The 23,032-nt window shown below is 45.4% G+C and overlaps 1 protein-coding gene across 11 annotated transcripts in view; it reads left to right on the top strand.

Moving 5' to 3' along the window:
* CREM (cAMP responsive element modulator) overlaps window positions 1-21,518 on the top strand; it is a 284,166-nt gene extending 262,648 nt beyond the window's left edge. For 9 of the 11 annotated variants that reach the window (XM_029588565.1, XM_029588560.1, XM_029588563.1 and 6 more), the window contains one exon: window positions 20,124-20,677. In XM_029588565.1, the coding sequence (XP_029444425.1) occupies window positions 20,124-20,268 (145 nt within the window). In that variant the 3' untranslated portion in view covers window positions 20,269-20,677. Of the gene's footprint in view, window positions 1-20,123 lie in introns of all 11 variants that reach the window. The other 2 variants (XM_029588562.1, XM_029588564.1) reach the window with 1 other exon arrangement.
* Window positions 21,519-23,032: the final 1,514 nt, after the last annotated feature.

Below are 23,032 nucleotides of genomic sequence, written 5' to 3'. Positions count from 1 at the left end.
GGGCATCCCTGTCTTACTCCTCTACAGAGCATGAATGGAGCTGACATCAACCCATTAGTGACTATCATAGACTGAGGCTGCTGGTACAAGACTGAGATGTTACGTAATACACTCCCCTGAAAACCATATCTCTGTAGCACAGAGAACAAGTAGTCCCAAGCTACGCGGTCAAATGCTTTTTCTGCATCGAATCCAACAGCCAGGGCTGGGATACGACGGTGCTTACAATGTGTCATCGTGACCCATAAGCTGAGGAGATGTCGGCTCGCCTTTTTCCCTTTCACAAACCCTACCTGGCTGTCGGAAATTAAATTTGGTAATACCCCGCTTATCCTATCAGCCAGAATTCTAGCAAATAATTTGACATCATAATTCAGCAATGAGACGGGTCTATATGAGGCAGGGTTGAGGAGATCCTTGCCACTTTTTGTAAGCACAAGGCCATTGTGCCGTCTTTTGTAAACCCATCTTGGGATACATCCAAAAAGTAACTTCACAAAGTGTCCCCCACCTCTACTTTGAGGAGTTTGTAGAAGTCCGCATTTAGCCCATCAGGCCCTGGTGCTTTATGGGACTACTGGACCCGATATTCTCCTATATTTCTTGTGTTGTGATGGGCGCATTTAGTACCTGTAGCTGCTCAGTCGTTAATCGAGGTAAGGAGAGATTTTTAAAGAAACTGGTTTCAGCTAGAGGCACCTGTGGGGAAAGGTCATTCTCATATAACTTTTCGTAGAAGTTTCTAAATATTTCACATATTCTGGGACCTGAAGTGGGTCGCACTCCTTTATTATCCTTTAATGTCGGGATAAGCGCCCCCCCCCCCCCCCCCGTTGAGCCCTAACCTGATTCGCTAAAATTTTCCCCATTTTGCCAAATCGGTATAAATTTGTGTGAATGGTGAGGTAGGTCTCTTTACAGGCATTGACGAATGTAACAATTCAGGGTGTATAGGAGATCTCTATATTTTTTTCTTGGCCTGCACAGTAGGATGGGCTATCAGATGCAGTTTTGTTTTCGTAACCTCCTTCCCCAAATCAATAAGTTGCTTACTCGCCAATTTTCTCTGTCTGATGACATGTTATTATCTCTTCGCGCATCATCGCTTTGTCCGCTGCCCAAAACAGGGTAGGGTTGTCAGTATGTTGCTTATTATGGTGGGCATATTCTTTCCATTTTTCTTGAAGATACACGCGGAATCCTATGTCTTCTGAAAGGTGGGCTGGGAAACGCCACCGCATGTGGATCTTGTTAAGGGCCTCCTATTCTAGCATCTATCCAGATCATGGAATGGTCTGAGCATTCCTCCGGCCCTATCTCAGCCTTCTCAATCATGTTAAAGCACTAAGGGAAGACTAAAATGTAATCTATTCGGGACATAGAGAGATGGGCTCTAGCTATGTGTGTATAATTCTGCAGTTCTGGATGTAAGATCCTTCAGGGATCTATCAGTTGCACTTGCTAACATAAATAAGGCAAACCCTTGTGCAGTGTCTGTTTCTGACCTGGACCCGTGGTGGATCTGTCTAGCCAGGGATCTAACGCTTGATTAAAGTTGCCTGCTATTAGTAAAAGGCTTTCCTATGAAGCATGAGAGTTTGGATAAAGTTGGTAAAGAAACTATGTTGGTATGAATTTGGTGAATAAATGCTACAAAGGGTAACTTCTGCTCCGAATAGTTTACCCGTCACTAAGATATTTCTCCCCTTCGCATCTGAGATAGTACTTACCCCTTTGAACACAGTGTTTTTTCCTATCAGTATGGCTACTCCCTCCTTCCTATGTACTGCTGAGGAATAATACACTTGGCCCACCCAGTTCCTTGCCAATTTCTGACTTTCAACAGCCGTTAAATGCGTTTCTTGCAGGAGTGCGATTTGTGCTTTGTGCCGTCGCAATGATTGCAGCACTTTTGCCGTCTTTACTGGAGAGCCCAGCCCAGCTACATTCCAGGAAACACAACATAACCGCTCAGCCATACTTCTTGGTAGGGGTGTGCTCTACTCCTCTTAGAATAGTTCCCTTAGCCCACCACAAAGTCTGCCCCTCCCAGCCTGGGGGCAGACCTGCATCAAAGCATCGTCTCTGTTGCCAGCATCGGTATATTAAGAGCTCAATATGGTTCCCATAAACAACCTTAAGCCTCCACTCAAAACATGTTGTAGCGCAAACCCATATCCCTATCCCCCCCATCCCCCAGTTTACATCCCAAACCACACTACTGACCTCCATGTAACGGAGGAATGAGACCACCTGATTTTTACCTCCCTCTGACTCCCCCACCAACATCTTTAACATAGAAACATTTAATTATATAAGTTGAACAGCAACTCAAGCTTTTGACCAACCAAACAAACATTTCACAACCCAAAAAAAGGATACTTGCACCCTCTCGAATTGGGAATCTGAAGCAACCCATTCTGTTGGGGAGTTCATCTTAAGTCCACCTTTTCTTTAATAAACTATTCCACCGTTTCCACCATGTCAAAACTATGCCAGGTCCCATTGTGTTCCATGTGGAGCCGGGCTGGATATTGTAGGGTGAATTTTAATTTCCTTTTATAGAGATCTGCACATATGGGAGAGAATTCTCTGCATTTTGCAGACACAGCTGCAGAGTAGTCCTGAAAGATCATTACTTTATTATTGTCAAAAGCCAGGTTTACACACTTGTGATACGCTTGCACAATGGCAGTCATGGCAAAAATTGAGAAAACGGGCTATGACTACCCTAGGCTTGTTCGCTTCTTGCCTTCTCACCCCCAGTCTGTGTGCTCTTTCAACTATAAATCTGCTGTCCAGCTCCTCCAGTCCCAGGGCTGTAGCCAGTAGGGATGTGCAGACAAAATGTTTATGTTGATAAGTCGATAAGTTGAAGGTGAGGGTCGATTTCGGTCAATATGGACATATGGAGAATTCCATAAGTTGAGGGTCTGTCCATATGTTCACCGGTTCCCTACATAAAAATTTAAACCCCTCACTCTCCTTAATCCCCCCCCCCCCCAAGACTTACCAAAACTCCCTGGTGGTCCAGCGGGGAGTCAGGAAGCCATCCCTGTATTCCTTTGCGAGGAGCACGTGACGTCGGCGTCACGTCAGAGTGACGTGTACGTCACGTGCTTCTCCGCGCCTCCGCTCCGGGACCCCCGTTGGACCCAACCGGAACTTTTGGCCAGCTTGGGGGGGGGGGGTCAGGAGGCCCCCCCAAGCTGGCCAAAAGTTCTGGTTGGGTCCAACGGGGGTCCCGGAGCGGAGGCGCGGAGAAGCACGTGACGTACACGTCACTCTGACGTGACGCCGATGTCACGTGCTCCTCGCAAAGGAATACAGGGATGGCTTCCTGACTCCCCGCTGGACCACCAGGGAGTTTTGGTAAGTCTTGGGGGGGTCAGGAGGGTGGGGGGTTTAAGTGTTTATTTAGGTTCAACGTATTCAACATAGCTATGTTGAATAAGTTGAAAATCGCGATGCGTTGCGCATCATCACTTTTTTAAGTTTAAAAAAAAAAAAAGTTGCGTTTTACATATGCGTTCAAAACGAATGCACACCCCTAGTAGCCAGCCATGTTTCCAGGGCCCGGGCTAGCTCCCTCTCCGCTATAGATTCTGGGATCCCCACAAACCTTAAGTTGTTCCGTCTTGATCTGTTCTCCAAATCCTCCACTTTGTCTTCCAGGTATGCAATTTTTTTGTTCATTTTTTCTTGGGTTTGTAAAAGCTGCTGCGTCTCCGATTCCACGTCTGCAATTCTTTGCTGGGTGTCAGCTACTTGAAGTTTTATTTCCTGCAGTGTCTCATTTCCCACGTTTATTTTTTGGGCTAGTTCCCCAAACCTGGGCTCCAGCGCCTTAACCACCGCTTATGTAACATCGCCGACTGAGTCTGATTTGTCTGCTGGTGCGCCCAGGCTCGGGGGTCTGGTGGCCATCTTGGCTTCACTTTGCCGGCCCAATAGTTTTTCTTTCCTTTGCGGCTTAGCCGCCATTCCAGAATCACTGCTGCAAAAGAAGGAATCTATTTTCTTCTGTTGTGTCCCCTGTTCAACTTGGGCCGCCACTTTGCAGATTTTTCCACCGAAAATAGCTGCGATTCAGCGGGGGAGCCAAGAGCACAGTCTGCACGCAGCCTACCGGCTCATCAGGTCATGTGGTTTCCTCGGATTGTATTTTTAAACAATGTCCATGCCTGTTGAACACTTTTAACCTTTGCAGCTGCACCTTTCAGTTTCTTTATAACTATTTTTCTCATTTTCTCAAAGTTTCCTTTTTGAAAGTTTAGTATTAGAGCTGCAGATTTACTTATTGTCCCCCTTCCAGTTATTAGTTTAAATTTTATTTATTTATTTATTTATTTATTTATTTATTTATTTAAGTTTTTTATATACCAACATTCAAGACAAAAGTCCCATCATGCTGGTTCACATGAAACAGGAGTGCAAAATAAACTTAAACTTGAACAATAGTGCGGAAAAGCAGTTACATGTAACAAGGAAAAATAGAACTTGGAGTGAGAAGGAAAAAGGAAAGGAAAACCAGCTAATTACATATAATTACATTGTAAGAGGTAGCTAATAGTGATATTGATGGTGATGTGTGTTGATTGTTAGGAGTTAAATAATATTGGAGTTAGGAAAAGCCTGCATGAACAGCCAGGTCTTGAGTCTTTTCTTGAAGGTTGAGAGGCTGGGTTCCATTCTAAGATCTGGGGGGATGGAGTTCCATAAGGTAGGACCGGCTGTGGAGAAGGCCCGATTTCTTAGCGTAATGTGTCTGGTAGTTTTGGCTGGGGGTACTTGAAGTGATCCTTTGTAAGCATCTCTTGTCGGTCTTGTTGAAGTGTGTAATCGGAGGGGGAAATGAAGGTCAATTGGGGCTAGTTGATGGATGTTTTTGTATATGGTGAGGATGGCCTTGTAGATTATTCTGAAGTGGATGGGTAGCCAGTGGAGGCCCAATAGGATAGGGGTTATATGGTCTCTTCTCCTGGTGTTAGTGAGTATACGGGCAGAGACATTTTGAACCATTTGCAGTGGTTTGGTGTGTAGTGAGGGGAGACCAAGCAAGATGGTGTTACAATAGTCCAGCTTTGCGAAGATGATTGATTGTAGGATTGTTCTAAAGTCATGAGTGTGGAACAGAGGTCTTATTCTTTTCAGTACTTGGAGTTTATAAAAGCAGTCTTTGGTGGTTTTGTTGATGGTGGCTTTCAGGTTCAGGTGATTGTCAATTAGAACTCCTAGGTCTCTCACTTGTGTAGTTTTTGGTATGGCTGGATGAGTGGGGGTGCAGGGACTGTTCTCTGGTGTGATGAATAGTAGTTCCGTTTTGGATGAATTTAGTACCAGGTTGAGGCTTGTGAGAAGCTGTTTGATATTTTGGAGGCATGTTTCCCAATGAGATAGTGTTTTCGCGAGTGACTCCTTGATGGGGATCAGGATCTGGATATCATCCGCGTAGAGGAAATGTTTGAGCTTGAGGTCAGTGAGAAGTTGGCATAAGGGTAACAGGTATATGTTAAATAAGGTAGGAGATAGGGATGAGCCCTGAGGGACTCCTACTGACGCGGGGTAGAGTGAGGATTCTTTGTTATGAACTTATAAATTTGATCATGTTATGATCACTGTTGCCAAATGGCCCCACTACCGTTACCTCTCTCACCAAATCCTGTGTTCTACTAAGAATTAAATCTAAAATAGCTCCCTCTCTTGTTGGTTCCTGAACCAATTGCTCCATGAAGCAGTCATTTATTACATCCAGGAACTTTGTCTCTAGCAAGTCCTGATGTTACATTTACCCAGTCAATATTGGGGTAACTGAAATCTCCCATTATTATTGCACTGCCAAATTGGTTAGCTTCCCTGATTTCTCTTAGCATTTCATTATCTGTCTGAGCATTTTGTCCAGGTGGACGGTAGTATACTCCTATCACTATACTCTTACTCAACACACATGGGATTTCTACCCATATAGATTCTACTGAGCATTTAGTCTCTTGTATGATCTTTATCCTGTTGGACTCTATACCCTCCCGGACATAAAGTGCCACACCCCCACAGAGTTGATCCTTCCTATTATTGCGATATAATTTGTACCCTGATATAGCACTGTCCCATTGGTTATCCTCCTTCCACCAAGTCTGTGATACCAGTTATGTCAATCTTATCATTTGCTGCTATTCACTCTAACCCTCCCATCTTACTTCTTAGACTTCTGGTATTGGCATACAGATATTTCAAAGTGTGTTTTTTGTTTGTATTAACAACCTGCTTTTCAGTTGTTAGGGATAATTCAGAAATCATTAGCTTCGGTGATTTTTTACATATAGGCACATGGACTACATTTGCTTTTATTGGAACCTCTCTGTTGAGATATCCTAACTCTCCTGTTTCATTAGTATCCTTCAAGAATAGATTTCTGACTGTCGGCTTTCCCCCTTGTTCTAGTTTAAAAGCTGCTCTATCTCCTTTTTGAAAGTTAGTGCCAGCAGCTTGGTTCCACTTTGGTTAAGGTGGAGCCCATCCTTTCGGAAAAGTCTCCCTCTTCCCCAGAAGGTTCCCCAGTTCCTTACAAAACTGAATCCCTCTTCCCTACACCATCGTCTCAACCACGTATTGAAACTCTGGAGCTTTGCCTGCCTCTGGGGACCTGCACGTGGAACAGGAAGCATTTCACCCTGGAGGTTCTGGATTTCAGCTTCCTACCTAAAATCTTAAATTTGGCTTCCAGAGCCTCTCTCCCACATTTTCCTTTGTCGTTGGTGCCCACATGTACCATGATAGCCAGCTTCTCCCCAGCACCATCTATAATCCTGTCTAGGTCACGCGTGAGGTCTGCCACCGTCGCACCAGGCAAGCAAGTTACCAGGCAGTCCTCACGTCCACCAGCCACCCTGCTATCTACATTTCTAATAATTGAATCACCAACTATGATGGCTGGCCTAACCCTTCCCTCCTGGGCTGTAGCCCTGGGAGACTTGTCCTCAGTGCGAGAGGACAATACATCACCTGGAGAGCAGGTCCTTGCTACAGAATCACTTCCTGCTACACAAGGGTGATGTTCTCCTACTGGGAGACGTTTCTGATCCAAGGCAGTACTGGGGCTGCCAGACTTGATTTGGGACTTGGCTACTATGTCCCTGAATGTCTCATCAATGTACCTCTGTCTGCCTCAGCTCCTCCAAGTCTGCTACTCTAGCCTCCAGAGATCGGACTCGTTCCCTGAGAGCCAGGAGCTCTTTGCACCGAGTGCACACACATAATCTCTCTATGCAAAAGACTGCAAAGCCCCCCTCTTGCTGCTGGACTGCTGCCTTCATCTTAGTTTTATTGAGTTCCTAGTTAAGTTTAGGATACTAAGTGAGTTAGAATGAGAGTACTTTAAATTTACAGGTGAATTTACTAATTAATCAGATAGTGTCCTACAAGGGGATGATTAAACTTTAAATAAGGGTTGGTATAATAGTATGATTTAGATAAGATCCTGTGATTTTTAATGAGAAAGTGTCTTGTGCCTAAAACTCCAGGGTTGAGTGGGTGGGAAAGACAGACACTAGAATTAACCATCTCTGGCTTGCTTATTACCTCAGACACAAACTCTAAAGAATATATCTCTCAATTTCACCTTTCACCAAACTTTTATGTCCAAATATTTCTGAAAGCTATACCTACCAAATTTCTTTAACCATGGTTAAATTAATCTTCACTCAGTTATTTGAAGGGTTTGAGATTCGTGTGCCTAATGGCGCACGCTTCTGGTCCGCCTCTACTGCAAAGGGTGCGGGGCTTCTGGAAGCTGGGGCTGAGGAAGTCAATCCCTGGATCACTTGCGGTCTTTTGAAAATCTGCCTATATGATGCTTATAGTTCCTTTGTGCCTAAGACAGATTTGGTTTCCACTTCTTTGGGATTTATTCATCCAATTTTTTTGGCTGATTCCCCAACTCTGCTCATGAAGAACAAAGGCTAATTATTTCATCCCAACATCCAGTCTTTGACTCTCACCACCTGGTTTGGGAGGGGATTGATTCACTCTTTGTATTATCCAAAGAAGTGTCTCAGGTCCTTCTGGCATAGAGGTTGGAAGCCAACAAAAATGTAATGTTCAAATGTAACAGTTTTACTATCTTGTGTGAGAGCAGTGCCCTGTTTCCTTCTCTTGTCCCTCACAAAATGTTTTTGAATACCTACTACATCTTTCATAGTCTGGCTTTAAAATCAACTATGTGCAATTGATGCTTATCCTCAGATGTGGAAAGAAACATCATCTCTGTCTAAACTTTAGTTCTGTGTCAACAAGCAAACATGGATTAGTTGTTATGCATGGGAGATATCATCTAGTGATGCTGACATAGTCTCAGATCTCAGTAAAGGCTTCACTGAGCAGTACAGGTATTTCTGTGCACACATGCTGCCTTGTGACCCCTTCAGTCTTTCTTTGCTCAAATTGCTGCATGGATGTGCGCCAGTCTCTCTAAAAAAAAATTTCAGCTTTTGCTCTTGTGCCTTGTTACTACCTCATTGCTTTTCTGTTTTCTTGCCACTGCCTCAAGAGCCCTTTTAAACAGAATTTTTCAGTTCTAAAATAAAAAACAAGGAAATTAAGATGAGCATAGAGAAGCCCAAGGCCAATAATCCCACACTCAGCAACTGCGAGGCCTGTATCTGCGAGCACCGGATGCCCATGCACACTATTTGCTATTGCTGTCTGGATTCAAACAATGACTCCTTCAACTGCTACACCTGTTGTCAGATATTCTTTAGGGTGCAGCAGCACCATACATGGAAGATGGAGACCCTAAGGAGGGCACAAGAGGGTAAGAGCCCCAAACTTTGGCATGAGGCAGAACAGCGAAACCACTCCTCATCTAGGAGTAAGGTGGCATTGATCTCTAGACACTAGAAGTTGAGGCAAGAATCCTCCCCATCTCGATTCCATATGCATGGAAAGGCCCTCTCCCCACCCTCATGGCACAAGTTCCTAGATGTATCTCACATCACGGATTGAGCGTGGTGTGGAATCCTGCAGCACAAGATGAGGCACCATGAAGAGCACCCAAATGAAGCATGGGAACCCCTTCAGGTCCATCCTCCACAGAACCGAAGAAAAAATTGGCATTGTCACCATGGTGTTCTGCTGGAGTGGACATCTCCTTGAGGCTGAGGCAGGATGGAGCCTCACTGACACAGGTATCATAATCCTTTATGGTGGTGTTCTTGTCCTTTGTATAGAGCTTATTTTTTTAGACATGGTCATCCTGTTCACTGTGGATTGCCAAGGCGCTATCAGTTGGATTGGCACGTAAGCCCAAGAATCTTGCTATTGAAGTTAGGTTGTGCCGGAAAGCCTAGCCAATGTTGTCCATGGATCAGAGCACCATTCAGTGGGAAGTATTGATACAACTAGCACAGAGCACCTCAAAGCCAACTGCTACTGTGGCCGGTACAGCTGACACAGTGTAGAGTTCCTTCATGGTTGTAAAGACTACCCTTAGTGATGATGAACTGATCTGGTTTTCTGAAGAGGATGTCTCTCCAACTCTCGTGCAGAAGATCCCCCCCCCCCCCCAGCTAATGGGGGCCCAGCTGTCAGACCTAGTGAAGAATTTCTTAAGACTTGAATCTCTGCTGTCTAAGATGAAAACTTTTCCTGCACAGTGGGGTGCCCAGGGTCCCACACTGGTACGTGCCTCTTCACAATAGCTCCCGGATTCAGGAGTAAGTCCTCACCATGAAATATGTTCTCATCATACAGGGGAGTCCCTTCATGAGTCAAGAAGGGGTTGAAACAGACACTGTTCATTCAGTGTTTTTACTAGATATTGCCCCCCTCAAAACAGTGGAAGTCTCCTCCTCAGTCACTCTCCTTTTTTTAAGATAGTTGTTTAGTGTTCCCTACCCCCCATGGTCAGGAGAGGAGAAGTAATACTTTTTCTTCTTTTAGCCTACCTTCCAAAGGGACCGAAGGCTTATCAGATTGCCATCTCTGTGTTTGAGTATGTCTTTGTGTGCTCCCCCCCCCCCCCTTCTGTTTTTGTTTTGTGTCTTGTCCACATCAGATTTTCAGGATATGTTAGGAGTTCCAAAAAGATCCTGACAGGGGTTTATTTTTTGTGATTCATATATATGTGTATTCTCAAAACTAAGCTCCATTAGTTCTGCATGGAAATTCTTGTTTTCTGTATTTTTGTAGCTTTTCTAGACAGTTAATTGATGACACAGCTGGTCCAGCAGAATTTAAAAAAAAACCACTCATGAATGTACCAGCCATTGTTCTAGAAAAGTCTGGTAATTTTTTCCAGAGGGTTCATATGACCTAGGTTAGTAACTCACAAATGTGATTGCATTTACACAGTTATCACAGAGCAGCAACTACAGGTAAGTAATTATACAGTTTTTGCCAAATATCTACTTTTAGGGAAGATTTCTGATATTCACACTCTAGAGACCAAAATGTGTTTAGTGAATTGAATCCTACAATTTGAATCTTGGCAAAATGACCTCTTAAACTCTGTCCAAAAGTATTTTTATGCTTTCAAATATATCAAATGATGGAAAGATTTATGTAGAAAGGATCCATGTATGTGAGTCCCTAGGCAAATAACTCTCCAAAGAAAGAAGAGAAAGTTGGCATGCAAAAAGAAAATGGGTATATATCAGACATGTTTGAAAACCAGAAACATTGTGTCATGGGTCAGGCAGGCTGATCTGATTTTTCCCTCTGCAAGAGTGGGGCCAGACTCAGCGGCAGGGCCAAACTCGGGGGCAAAGCCAGACTGTATCTTCTGCCTATACCAGCCACCTTTCCCTTGGGTTCTGGTAACCAGCAAGACTTATCTGGAACTAGATGAGCCGAATGTAGAAGCATGGCTGGAGCTGGAGCAAGGTACAGGCTGGGAGTTGGATACAGGCAAGACTGGAAACACAGATTGTGAACAAGAGCATCCTTGGACCACAAGGCAAGACCAAGGCCTGAGACAAAGGACAAGGGCAAGGCCTGGAAAACAGACAAGGGACTGAACTGGACTGGGCTGGACAGGACAAGACGACCAAGGACTGGGTAATAGTCAGGACTGGACCAGGACAGGACTAGACAGGGACTGGCAAGGACAAGACTGAAACAGGCAACAATAAACATGAAGGCTTAACAGGGCACAAGGCTGGCTAAGCGAACCTAGAAGGCTTGAAGGCTGCAAATCAGGACAAGGAGGCCACTTGAACAAGGTAGGAAGGCCCAAGAGGACCACAGAGCAAGTGACCTGGAAGGGCACTGGAAGGGCCTGGAAGTGGCCTGGAAGGGCACAGAGAAAGGCAGGAGGCTAAGGTAAGCCGTAAGGCAGAAGGCCGAGGTAATGCATAAGGCAAGCTAGAAGGCCAAGGTAGGCCACAAGGCAAGGCAGGAGGCCGAGTTAGGCCACAAGGCAAGGTAAAACAAGGCAAGGATGGCCAGGTCAAGGAACTGCGGTGACTGGCGTCAACATCTCATGGGATCAGCAATAGGGTGGCTAGAGCAGATGTGAGTGAGGCTCACTGATGACCTCTGCTGACAGTGGGGCTGCATAGTAGGCTGAATTGTGACACATTGATTCAGTATTTTTGGAGAGCTGACCCATTGTTTTCTATGGGAGGCAATTGGAGGCTATGGAATGTTGAAAATTGCTCCATTTCAAAATCTTACCCCCTCATCCCCTACCCCAGAAATTTAGCAAAGTGCAAGAAAGGCAGACAGACTGACAAGAGGAAAAAAAATGAAGCAGCTGTTGAAGGATGGCATCTCTTTTTTTCACAGCTCACACTATAATACATACCCTTCTCAAAACATAATTACATCCTACGCACATACACACACACACACAGATTGTGACTTCCAACCTGCTTTCCCCTCTCCCCTTTATGCTTACAATAAGTGGAAAATACTTACTGAAGCATAGCACATAATCAGTATTTGTGTTGTTAACCCATCACCCCTTTCTGCATCTATGTTGGAATCCATTCCCAAAGCCATGCCTCTGCATGCTTTTGAACTTGTTGAAATTTTTATATAAGCTAACGTTAATGTTCTTAATCTTGGTAATTTTAAATCAAAATAAACCATGTACCTCATTAATAGCTCAGATTGTGAATTCCAGAAAATAAAAAGCACTATACACTGACAGAGTAATTTTCAAAGGAAATTATACATGTAACATACTGTTGTAGCAATTTTCAAAAGCCTATTTACCCACGTTAAGTGCAAGTAATGCGGGTGAAACTTATTGACAATTCAATAACATCGTAGAATTTTTTAAAAGCCTTTGAAAATTGCTACAATATACGCTATTGAATTATCAATAGATTTTATCAGTTTTCAGTGCAATTAATGTGGGTAAATGGGCTTTTGAAAATTTTTACAATATTATGTTAACATTTACATTTTCCTTTGAAAATTACCCTATGAGCTAAAGTTATGCACAGAGTAGTCAAGGAGATGTTATGTTTAAGAAAAAGATAGATTAAGTGTTTGCAAAGTTCTGTGAAACTTGTAGAAATCGGCATGCGAGAGTACATATATTTTTTGGAACATTTGAATATCTGTCATGAAATTAGTTTTTGCATTACTATACTCAAATATATGTAAACTGTTTTTCTTCTCTATGGATCTTGCTTTTTATATTTCATGTTGATTGTTTTGAAATCATAACTACATTTAAAAAAAGATATGTATTAAAAATCTGGCAGTTCTAGTATTCTGCCAGGCAAATGTACTAACTACTAGTCCAACCAGCTAATTTACCAGCTCATTACAATAAACTCCATATTGTCTGGCAACATCTACTACAGAAAGAACAGACTCTGATCTTCATCTGCTGTTTTCTTTCTGCAATAACTGAGCATTTAACAGTATTTTTGCATCTCTTTATTTTTTTGTATTTAATATCTATATTAAATACAGTGGGGGTCCATATTCAGTAAGCCGGCAAATGGACAAGTTATCCAACTAAAGTAACTTTTCCCAAATATACAGCGGGATAAACATATTGCTGAATATAACCAGCCTAAAGTTATCTGGCTACATATAGCCGGGTAACAAAAACCTTATTGACTATGTTTGAATATAGCAGTTAAGTTTTTGTTCCCTGTACGTACCTGGATCAGTCCAGACAGTGGGTTATATCCCCCGACCAGCAGATGGAGTCAGAACAGAGTTTGAGAGCGTCAGCATATAGAGTAGTGCACCCTCTGCTGGAGCTCAGTATTCTTCTGACTCCAGCAGATGCGAGTGGGGGGATCCACTAGCTCCCCCAGATTAACAGGGTTTCTTCATTTTTAGTTATTTCTTTCTTTTTCTCCACAGTATTTCCCTGTCTTATGTTTCTCTTCATTTTGGATCCTTAAAGTTTAAAAAAAAAAAAAAAAAAAAAAAAAAAAAAAGTTTTCAGTTTTTGAGGAGGCGTGTCTGTGGCTTTGCCTTCTCTATTCTGTACTCCTTTCCTCTTCCGTTGGGGTAAGTGGAAGTTTTTGGTTTTTTTTTAGTTTCTTTCTCCACAGGTTTGCTTCTTTTTGGTGGTGCCCCGTGGATGCCGGTATTTCCGGCCGCTCCACGCGTCGTTGGGGGTCCCGTGGTTCGCAAGCTCCGCCCGTGGGTGTGTGCTCAACTAAAACGGGGGTTTTCCCCCGCAGTTACTGGACCCCTTCGGCGGGTTGTTAGGGCCATTTCCAGGCCCCCCCCCCCCCCGCAGCACTAGCTCGTCTTTGGCCCCCCCCCCCCCCCCCCCCCCCCGAGGCTTTTCTTTTTCCCGGTGCTGACATGCCGCGGTCCTCGAGGTGTGAGGCCTGCGGCGAGCCGGGAAATCAATTTCTGAGGGAGGGGCTTTGTGAGCGGTGCTTCCCCGACGGGGAAGGCACCCTGCAGTCCTCCGGTGCGATTTCGGACCTGCCTCCTCCTCAGCCCGGGTGGCGCGGGCCAGCCACGACGCCACCTTTGGCGGGAACGGCGGCCATTTTAGGGGGTCAGCGTGAGACGGACTTGCTCCCAGATGCAGACAGGATTGGTTGCACTGGCTCTCAACAGGCTTTGCCCCCGGCGGGAGGTTTGCCCGACCGGGGCTCCCAGGATGGTCCCCCCCCAGGGATTCCAATCAGCTCTCCGTTTTTCTCACCTGACTTTATTCTGGCAATGCACATGGCTTATTTGCAGGGTATGGGAGTGCAGGCGCCTAATCCCCTGGGGCCCCCTCCCCCCAAGGTTCCTAAACTTGCAGTTGGTCTCACCGCTTCGTCCGTTACGCCTGGATCCCTGCCGGGTCCCTCTCCCGTGCCACCCCGGCATACCACGGGGGCGGCTTCGCCGTTGAGAGACGTCTCCCCGGAACCCCCGGAGGCGCATCCGGATGGACATACGGAGGGGGACGACCCTCGAGCCCTACGGATTTTTCAAAAAGAAGAGCTGGATGAACTCATCCACCACATTATTCAGGAGCTGGACCTCGACCCACCTCCAGATCCGCCGATCCCTGTGGCTCCTGCCGTCGCCACTTCGTCTCGCAAAGGAGATCCAGTACTTGCCGCCCTCCATCCTAGAGCAAGGGCTTTCCCTATTCATGAGTCCTTCCTACAGCTTCTCACCAGGGAGTGGGACACTCCCGAGGCATCCTTGAAAGTCACACGTGCCATGGAAAAGCTATACCCACTCCCTGAGGATTTTTTGGATCTTATCAAGGTTCCCAAGGTGGACTCAGCGGTGTCGGCAGTGACCAAGAGGACAACCATCCCGGTCATGGGGGGAACGGCCCTGCGGGATACGCAGGACCGTAAACTAGAGACCTTTCTCAAGAGGGTCTTCGAAGTCTCCGCCCTGGGTATGCGGGCCGTGATGTGCAGTTCGCTCGCGCAAAGGGCCAGCTTACTCTGGGTACAGCAGCTTCTCACCTCTCAGGAATTGCCCCCCCGAAGAGGCCGCCCAGGTGGACCGGCTGGAATCTGCCATAGCATACGGGGCGGACGCCCTGTATGATCTCTTTCGCGTAATGGCGAGGTCCATGGTTTCGGTTGTAGCAGCCCGACAGCTCTTGTGGCTTCACAACTGGGCAGCGGATGCTTCCTCCAAGTCGAGCCTTGGCTCCCTCCCCTTTCGGGGGAAGTTCTTATTTGGAGAGGACCTGGATCAGATCATCAAGTCACTGGGGAAAATTCGGTGCATCGGCTGCCGGAGGATAGACAGCGTTCCTTCAGATCATTTTCTTCCGGTAGAACCAGGGCCAGGGCACAGCGACGTTATAGGTCTTACCGACAGTCCGCTTCCCGGACACAGCAGACAAGACCCCAGCCTTGGTCTCATTCCTTTCGTGGGCGGAGGCCCGCGAGAGAGGGTCCAGGGCAGGGAATTCCGCCCACAAAGTCATCCCAATGATGCCAAAGGAGCCCACTTCTCACCTCCCCGGATCGGAGGCCGCCTCATGGACTTCTACGAGGAGTGGGCAGTTATCTCCACGGACCAGTGGGTGCTGGACACCATAAGAGATGGTTACGCCTTGGAATTTGTCCGCCCCCCGAGGGACCGGTTCATCTTCTCCCCCTGCGGTTCGGATCTCAAGAGGATAGCGGTTCAACAAACACTAGACCGACTGCAGGAAATAGGGGCCATCGTTCCCGTCCCCTTCGAGGTGGGCTTGGGCCACTATTCCATTTACTTCATCGTTCCCAAAAAGGACGGTTCCTTTCGCCCCATCCTGGACTTGAAGGAGGTAAACAAGGCCCTCAGGATCACCCGGTTCCGCATGGAGACTCTCAGATCAGTGATTGCCGCAGTGCACAAGGGATAATTCCTCTATTCACTGGACCTCTCGGAAGCGTACTTGCACATTCCCATCCTGCCGGCTCACCGGCGGTATCTTCGCTTCAAGATTCTCGGTCAACACTTTCAGTTCAAGGCACTTCCCTTTGGTTTGGCGACCGCACCTCGGACCTTCACAAAGATCATGGTAGTGGTGGCGGCGGCCCTCCGCAAGGAGGGTATCCTAGTACATCTGTACCTAGACGACTGGCTGATTCGAGCGAAGTCCTTCTCACATGGTCAGACCTCAGTGGCCAGAGTAGTACAATTCCTACGCTCTCTGGGCTGGGTGGTGAACCTTCCAAAGAGTTCCCTTGTGCCCTCGCAACACCTGGATTTCTTAGGGGCGAGCTTTGATACCCAGCGGGGGATGGTGTTCCTGCGCCAGGACAAGGCGCAAGCCCTGAGAGAGCACGTGTCTCGGTTTTCGGCTCTGGAAGAACCAACCGCCTGGAATTATCTGCAGCTCCTGGGAGTAATGGCCTCCACCATCGACATGGTACCCTGGGCGTTTGCACATCTGCGTCCACTGCAGGCGTCCCTACTATCCCGCTGGAAACCAGTCTCCCAGGAGTATTAGGTGATCCTGCCGCTTCCACCATTAGCCAGGAAAAGCCTGGATTGGTGGCTTGTCCCCTCGCATCTGGCTCGGGGAGTCTCGCTCGAGGTTCCCAATTGGGTGGTGGTGACCACCGATGCCAGCCTCGCGGGATGGGGCGCCATCTGCGAAAGAAGCGCCACTCAAGGGACTTGGACGCCAGAGGAGGCAGTGGCCGATCAATCGCCTAGAAACGAGAGCCGTGCGTTTCGCTCTCCAGCGTTTTCTTCCCCTGGTGCGACACAGGGAGGTGAGGATCCTCTCGGACAATGCCACCAAAGTGGCCTACATCAATCGGCAAGGGGGGACAAGAAGCAAGCATGTCTCCCTCGAGTCTACTCCCCTGATGGAGTGGGCGGAGAGCAATCTCGTCCGGATAGCGGCCTCTCACATCGCCGGGGTGGACAACGTTCAGGCAGACTTCCTGAGTCGTCAACAGCTAGACCCTGGCGAGTGGGCTCTCTCCGAGGCAATGCATCTCATCATCCGTCGTTGGGGGACTCCACGCCTCGATCTAATGGCGACCTTTCTCAACGCCAAGGCTCCACGCTTCTTCAGCCGCAGAAGAGAGCGCGGCACAGAGGGGGTGGATGCCCTCGCCCTTCCGTGGCCGTCGTATCAACTGCTCTATGTGTTTCCTCCTTGGCCTCTGGTCGGCAAGGTTCTCCGCAGGTTAGAACATCATCGAGGGACTGTAATTCTCGTCGCCCCGGAATGGCCCCGTCGGCCATGGTTCGCAGATCTACTTCAGATGACGGTGGACGGCCCACTTCGCCTGTCCCATCTTCCTCATCTTCTGCGCCAGGGTCCGGTATTTTTCGAGCAGGCAGAACTCTTCTGTCTTGCGGCCTGGCTTTTGAACGGCGCCGTCTCCGCCACAGAGGCTACCCGGAGACAGTGATCTCAACGATGCTTCGTTCCCGCAAGCCTTCGACCTCCGTCGCTTACGTTCGAGTTTGGAAGGTCTTCGAAGCATGGTGTTCCGACCGCGGAGTCCAAACCATGGAGGCGACTGTCCCGCTGATCCTTCATTTCCTACAGGATGGTCTGGATAAGGGTCTCGCCTATAATTCGCTCCGGGTTCAGGTGGCGGCCTTGAATGTCTTGGTACAGAAGGACTGCTCTCTACCCCTTCAGCCGGATATCGCACGTTTTCTGAAGGGTGCCAAACACCTGCGGCCACCGGTCAGGGATCCTTTCCCTTCTTGGAGCCTCAACTTGGTGCTGCGCACGCTGTCGGGCCCTCCTTTTGAACCCCTGAGGGGGTCCTCCCTCAAGGACCTGACCCTCAAGACGGTTTTCCTGGTAGCCATCTCTTCTGCTCGCCGGATTTCAGAACTTCAAGCCTTGTCCTGCCGAGACCCTTATCTGCGTTTCTCCGACTCCGGGGTTTCCCTTCGTATGGTGCCATCCTTCCTATCAAAGGTGGTCTCGGCCTTCCACGTCAATCAAACGGTGGAGCTTCCAGCGTTTGCTCCAGAGGAACCCCGGTCTCTCTGGCTCCTGGACGTCAAGCGTGTACTGCTCCGCTACCTGGAGGGTACTAATGACTTCCGGGTATCTGATCATTTGTTTGTCGTCTGGTCAGGACCGAGGAGAGGTTCTCAGGCATCCAAGACGACTATTGCTCGCTGGATAAAGGACGCCATCTCTTCCGCTTACATTGCGGCGGGGCGGGTGCCGCCTCGCAGCGTCTCGGCTCATTCCACGTGATCCCAAGCGGCGTCCTGGGCGGAATCTCGCTCTGTTTCCTCCCTGGAAATCTGCCGTGCGGCGACATGGAAGTCGTTGCACACTTTTTCCAGACATTACAGACTACACCTGGCGCCTCGGGGCACGGGTTCTTTTGGCGATCAGGTTCTCCGAGCAGGTCTCTCAGGACCCCACCCGGTTTAGGGAAGCTTGGGTACATCCCACTGTCTGGACTGATCCAGGTACGTACAGGGAAAAGAAAATTATTCCTTACCTGCTAATTTTCGTTCCTGTAGTACCATGGATTAGTCCAGACGCCCGCCACTAGGGGTTTCATTAGGTCCTGCTCGGATTCTTCCAGGTATCTTTCATTCTGTTTGTCTCTGATTATTGTTACTGTTCACAGCTCCTCACAAGTTGACTGTTGCTGGTCCCGTTGACCGTTTGTTTACTTATATCTTTCTCTGTTCCTCTTTGGGAACGGTTCTGGATCCAAAATGTTGTGTTTTTTGCTTTTGGGCTTTGCTATGTGTAATACTGAGCTCCAGCAGAGGGTGCACTACTCTATATGCTGACGCTCTCAAACTCTGTTCTGACTCCATCTGCTGATTGGGGGATATAACCCACTGTCTGGACTGATCCATGGAACTACAGGAACGAAAATTAGCAGGTAAGGAATAATTTTCTTTTATCCGACTTTGTGTGGCTGGATAACACGCTGATTAACCAGATATCTTTAAAAGGTATCCGACTAAGTATCATTACCCTACAAAATAAAAGTTCAGAATAGAGGGCAGCCAATTCCCCTCATCCCCAAGGCGTGATACTCAAGCCTTGCCAGGCCATCACCTCCCTCTCCAAAAAAAACGTTTTAAACATGAGTTAGTGCATGGCATTGTATGCCAGGCCCCAGTCCCCGGTCCCTGGGTCCCTATCATTAAATATCCACCCACAATGGAGTCTGCCCTATCCCCCTAAACCATCCCTCCCAGTTCCTGACAATACCTATTTTATCTGTGTCGGGAGCAAGGGACCTGCTGCCCTGCTTCCAGAACTTCCAGCATTGCTCTAGCAGTGACAGCGCTGGAAGCCTAAACTTCAACGTAACTATTATGTTATCCTTTTAAATGGCTTTTGAATATGGACCTCAGTAAAAAATTACTGCATAAATGCATTTTGAGGCTGAATGTTTTCATTATGTTGGCATGGTCTTTTATTTTCAGAATTATCTAACAAATGCATGCTTATCTTTCTGCATATATTTTCACATCTATAATTAAACTGTTAGTGGCTGCATACCTTCTTTTGCACTCATAGTATTGCTTTCCTCTTATGCCTCTTCAAATTGTTGTAGTATTGTGAAATTGTGTTGTGTAATTTTTCAGCATGTGTGTTCTTATTTTTCTCAATATTACCTTTGTTTTAAACTAGTGTCTGTTTCTTTCTGATGCTATGCTGTGCATGCAGACAGGTGGTAGTAGTCCTTGAATATTTAATATTTGCTCTTGTTAATAAAAAGCTATTTGTTTTTTGCTTGACATTGGACAGACATATATCAAATATGGATTTTATTGTTATGTAATCTTATGAAATTGGTGTAATTATCTCTAATACTTTAGATTGTGTGATGGCCTTTGAGAGAGTGAGACATATTCTTAATTGCTAAATACCATAATTGGTATGAAGGCCTTTTAAAAGATATTTCTAGAAATTGAGGCATTGATCTAGATAATACAGTACCTGTGTAACTGACAACAATTAACTTAGTTTTTATAAACTCTATTAAATGAGACAACTCAGTTTTGTTAAATCTTATATTGCCATTGATTGGCAAATTAAATATGTTGATAAGCTGTCTCAGATTTTTCTTCAGTTGTTTAATTGTTGTGGTCTACCGTGATTGCATGCATACTGTGGATTGGCGTCCGATTTGTTATTAGTGGATCTTTGGAGACGATGGTGATATTCTTTGTGCTTTCTCAGAGGTGTTATGGTTGCTCTGTAGTTATTTGCCTTGTGTTGCTTCCAGGGAAGCTGCTCGGGAATGCCGCAAAAAGAAGAAGGAGTACGTCAAATGTCTTGAGAACCGTGTGGCTGTGCTTGAAAACCAAAACAAGACTCTTATTGAGGAACTCAAGGCCCTCAAAGATCTGTATTGTCATAAAGCAGAATAAATCTTTGACTTGGACTTTGTAAACTTTGAACTCTGGTCAAGGCATGAGAGGAAGCAATTCTACATATTGCCATGTGGACTTCAAAAAGGGACATTTATGGCCCTTGGGGATCCCAGTTTTACTTAGAGTTTTGAACTAAATCAGGAGTTTTGTCCCAAAGTCTGGATTATAATAATCATAAATTCATTTTTAACTTTCTTCATTCTCTGTTCCTAATAGCATGCAAATTGTTTTTGTTTGGCCTTTTTGCTTCTGCTTTATTGCAGGGAGGCTGCTAAAGAATGTCGACGTCGGAAAAAAGAATATGTTAAATGTTTGGAGAGTCGAGTTGCAGTGCTAGAAGTTCAGAACAAGAAGTTAATAGAAGAGCTTGAAACTTTGAAAGACATTTATTCTACAAAGACAGATTAGTAATAATATTTGTTTTGAACTGCTTACAACGTGAAAATTGCTTCTAAAGGTATAGCCAGGAAGAATTATGGCTTTCCTCTTTGTACATTTATCTTATGCTCTAACCTATAACATTCCCCAAATGCTTTACTATGTTGACGATAAGCTGAAATTTCAAAATTTTATTATTTTTTTAAGGAATAAAATGTAAAGAAGTGTGTATATATGACAAATTGTTAATGTGACATTTGTAAGTTTTGTTCCATTGCCATGCATTTGAATTAACTACTTTTTATGTGTTACATATATATATTGTCCTGCATAATATTTTATAGGTCTTTTAAAATGATTTAGTAAAAGATGATCAGCGAAAATACATCCAGAGTACCTCAGGAAAGAATTATATGATGTATGTCTATTTTTACATACATGCATTACATTAGTATCCTACAAAAGAATTTATAGCTTAGCTTTCAAACTTTTATATTAGTTGCTTTGTGAAACTAGTCTTATATTGCTATCTGAATGCCATGGTTGCACATAGTTTAATAGAACCATGTTGGTTAAAATTTTGTAGTGTTTGGTGTTTATTTAAGTATCTGACATATTTACCTTCTGTGACAGGTTTCTTACGCTGTACTGTATATATCGGCTATTTGATATGGAAGAAATCTCACAGATGTTTATCTAAAGAATCAATTTTATATTGCAGATGTTCTTCTATTCAACGTTATAACACCACTAAGATTGGCAGTACAACACCTCATTGGTTAAAAGGATGTGTTTTCTGTGTTCTTGTGAACATGCTTCAAGTGCTGTACCTTAAAAGCCCCAATAAACAAAACATGAAGTTAAGAAAATGCAAGCTCCAACCATTGTATTTTTCTTTTTTAAAGTCAGGAAGATTGCCATTTCACTGATAATGTAAGCTACCTCGGAAATCAGATACCCCAAAACATTTTAAGGTGAATTTTAAAAGTCCATGCACACACAAAGTAGGGGATGCGTGCACAAGTCAGGCTTATGAATTTTAAAAGCGGCCTAGATGCATGTGTTTCTCCCACTGCATGTACATCTCGTGATTTCAAAAAGGGACGTGGTAAGGGCAGGGCATGGTCAAGAGATGTGCACGTAAATATTTGTGCCCTGGCATTCACCCACATCCACTCCCATGTAAATTTACTTCAGCTAAGGAGGAGGTGTAACTTTAAAAAACAAAACATTAAAACCAGCCATTTTGGAAAGGTTTTTAAAGGGTCTGGGATAGCGGGGGTGGGGGGGTGGGGGGTAGCGTAGGCTATCAAACTAGGGGGAATTTAGAAAACTTAGCTCTTAACTGGGCTAACTGGTGAAATTGGCAATGGTGTGGATGCATACCCATTATAAAATACCCTTACTTCCAAGGTAGAATCGGGATTTGTGGGCCCACGTAAAATTGGGCGCACATGTACGCATGGCCAGGCTATTTTATAACGTGTGCGCATATGTGCACACAAGCTATAAAATGACTGCATACCTGAGCCCATGCCGACGCACATGCGCTAAAGTGCACCAGCATGCCAGTTTGAAAGTTACCATCCTTATTCTTCTGTCTGCCCATCTTAGTGGTCAGCAAATCAGAAGAGGGGGAGCACTTACTTTGGCTTGGTACTTTTATACTTTTCATTCACAGTTATTTTAAAAGTAAATAGTAAGCATAATATAAGTACTGACAGTGTAGGCAACGACTAGCACAAACAGCAAAGAGAATAAATCTGAAAATTATCAAAGATAGGGCTTCATTTACTAACCATGTTCTCCATCGACACAGAATGGGAGAAAAGCTTTAGTAAATTGGGTCCATAGTTTGAGCAAGAGAATGGGCAATTCTTTGATTCTAATTTATTAAGAGTTTCTTATGCTGTCTGAGACAAACCCTTGACAGATCAAACCTATGATATTGAACTGAAAATGTTTTTTCGACAGAGCTTAAATTTGAACGGAAACAAATTTCCACCCATTGCCTACTTGACTTAATTTTAAAAATAAGAGGTGTTAACAACATACTTTCCCAATAACTCCAGTCCATCAGTTTTCCCTTATATTAACATGCTAGAATTCATCAACTTTCTTTGTCAATATAAAATTCAGGATTACAGTATAACTGAAACATTGTTTCAACTGTCAATGTAACATAGCAGATGATTACAAAAAAAGACCAGCTGATCCATCCACAGTGCAAAGGATATATCCTAGCTGCCAGCCATAGAGCATGACTGCCTGTAGGATATCACTTATCCAAAACTGTTTTTGTCATCTTTGTCCATTCTATTCTATCTTATTGGGTAGATGAGCATACAGGATTCCCTGTTTAGATGATTCTCAACATCCCTCA

Source organism: Rhinatrema bivittatum, chromosome 2 (assembly GCF_901001135.1).
Source record: "Rhinatrema bivittatum chromosome 2, aRhiBiv1.1, whole genome shotgun sequence".
NCBI lineage: Eukaryota > Metazoa > Chordata > Amphibia > Gymnophiona > Rhinatrematidae > Rhinatrema > Rhinatrema bivittatum.
This window is presented reverse-complemented; position numbering and strand designations above follow the sequence as displayed.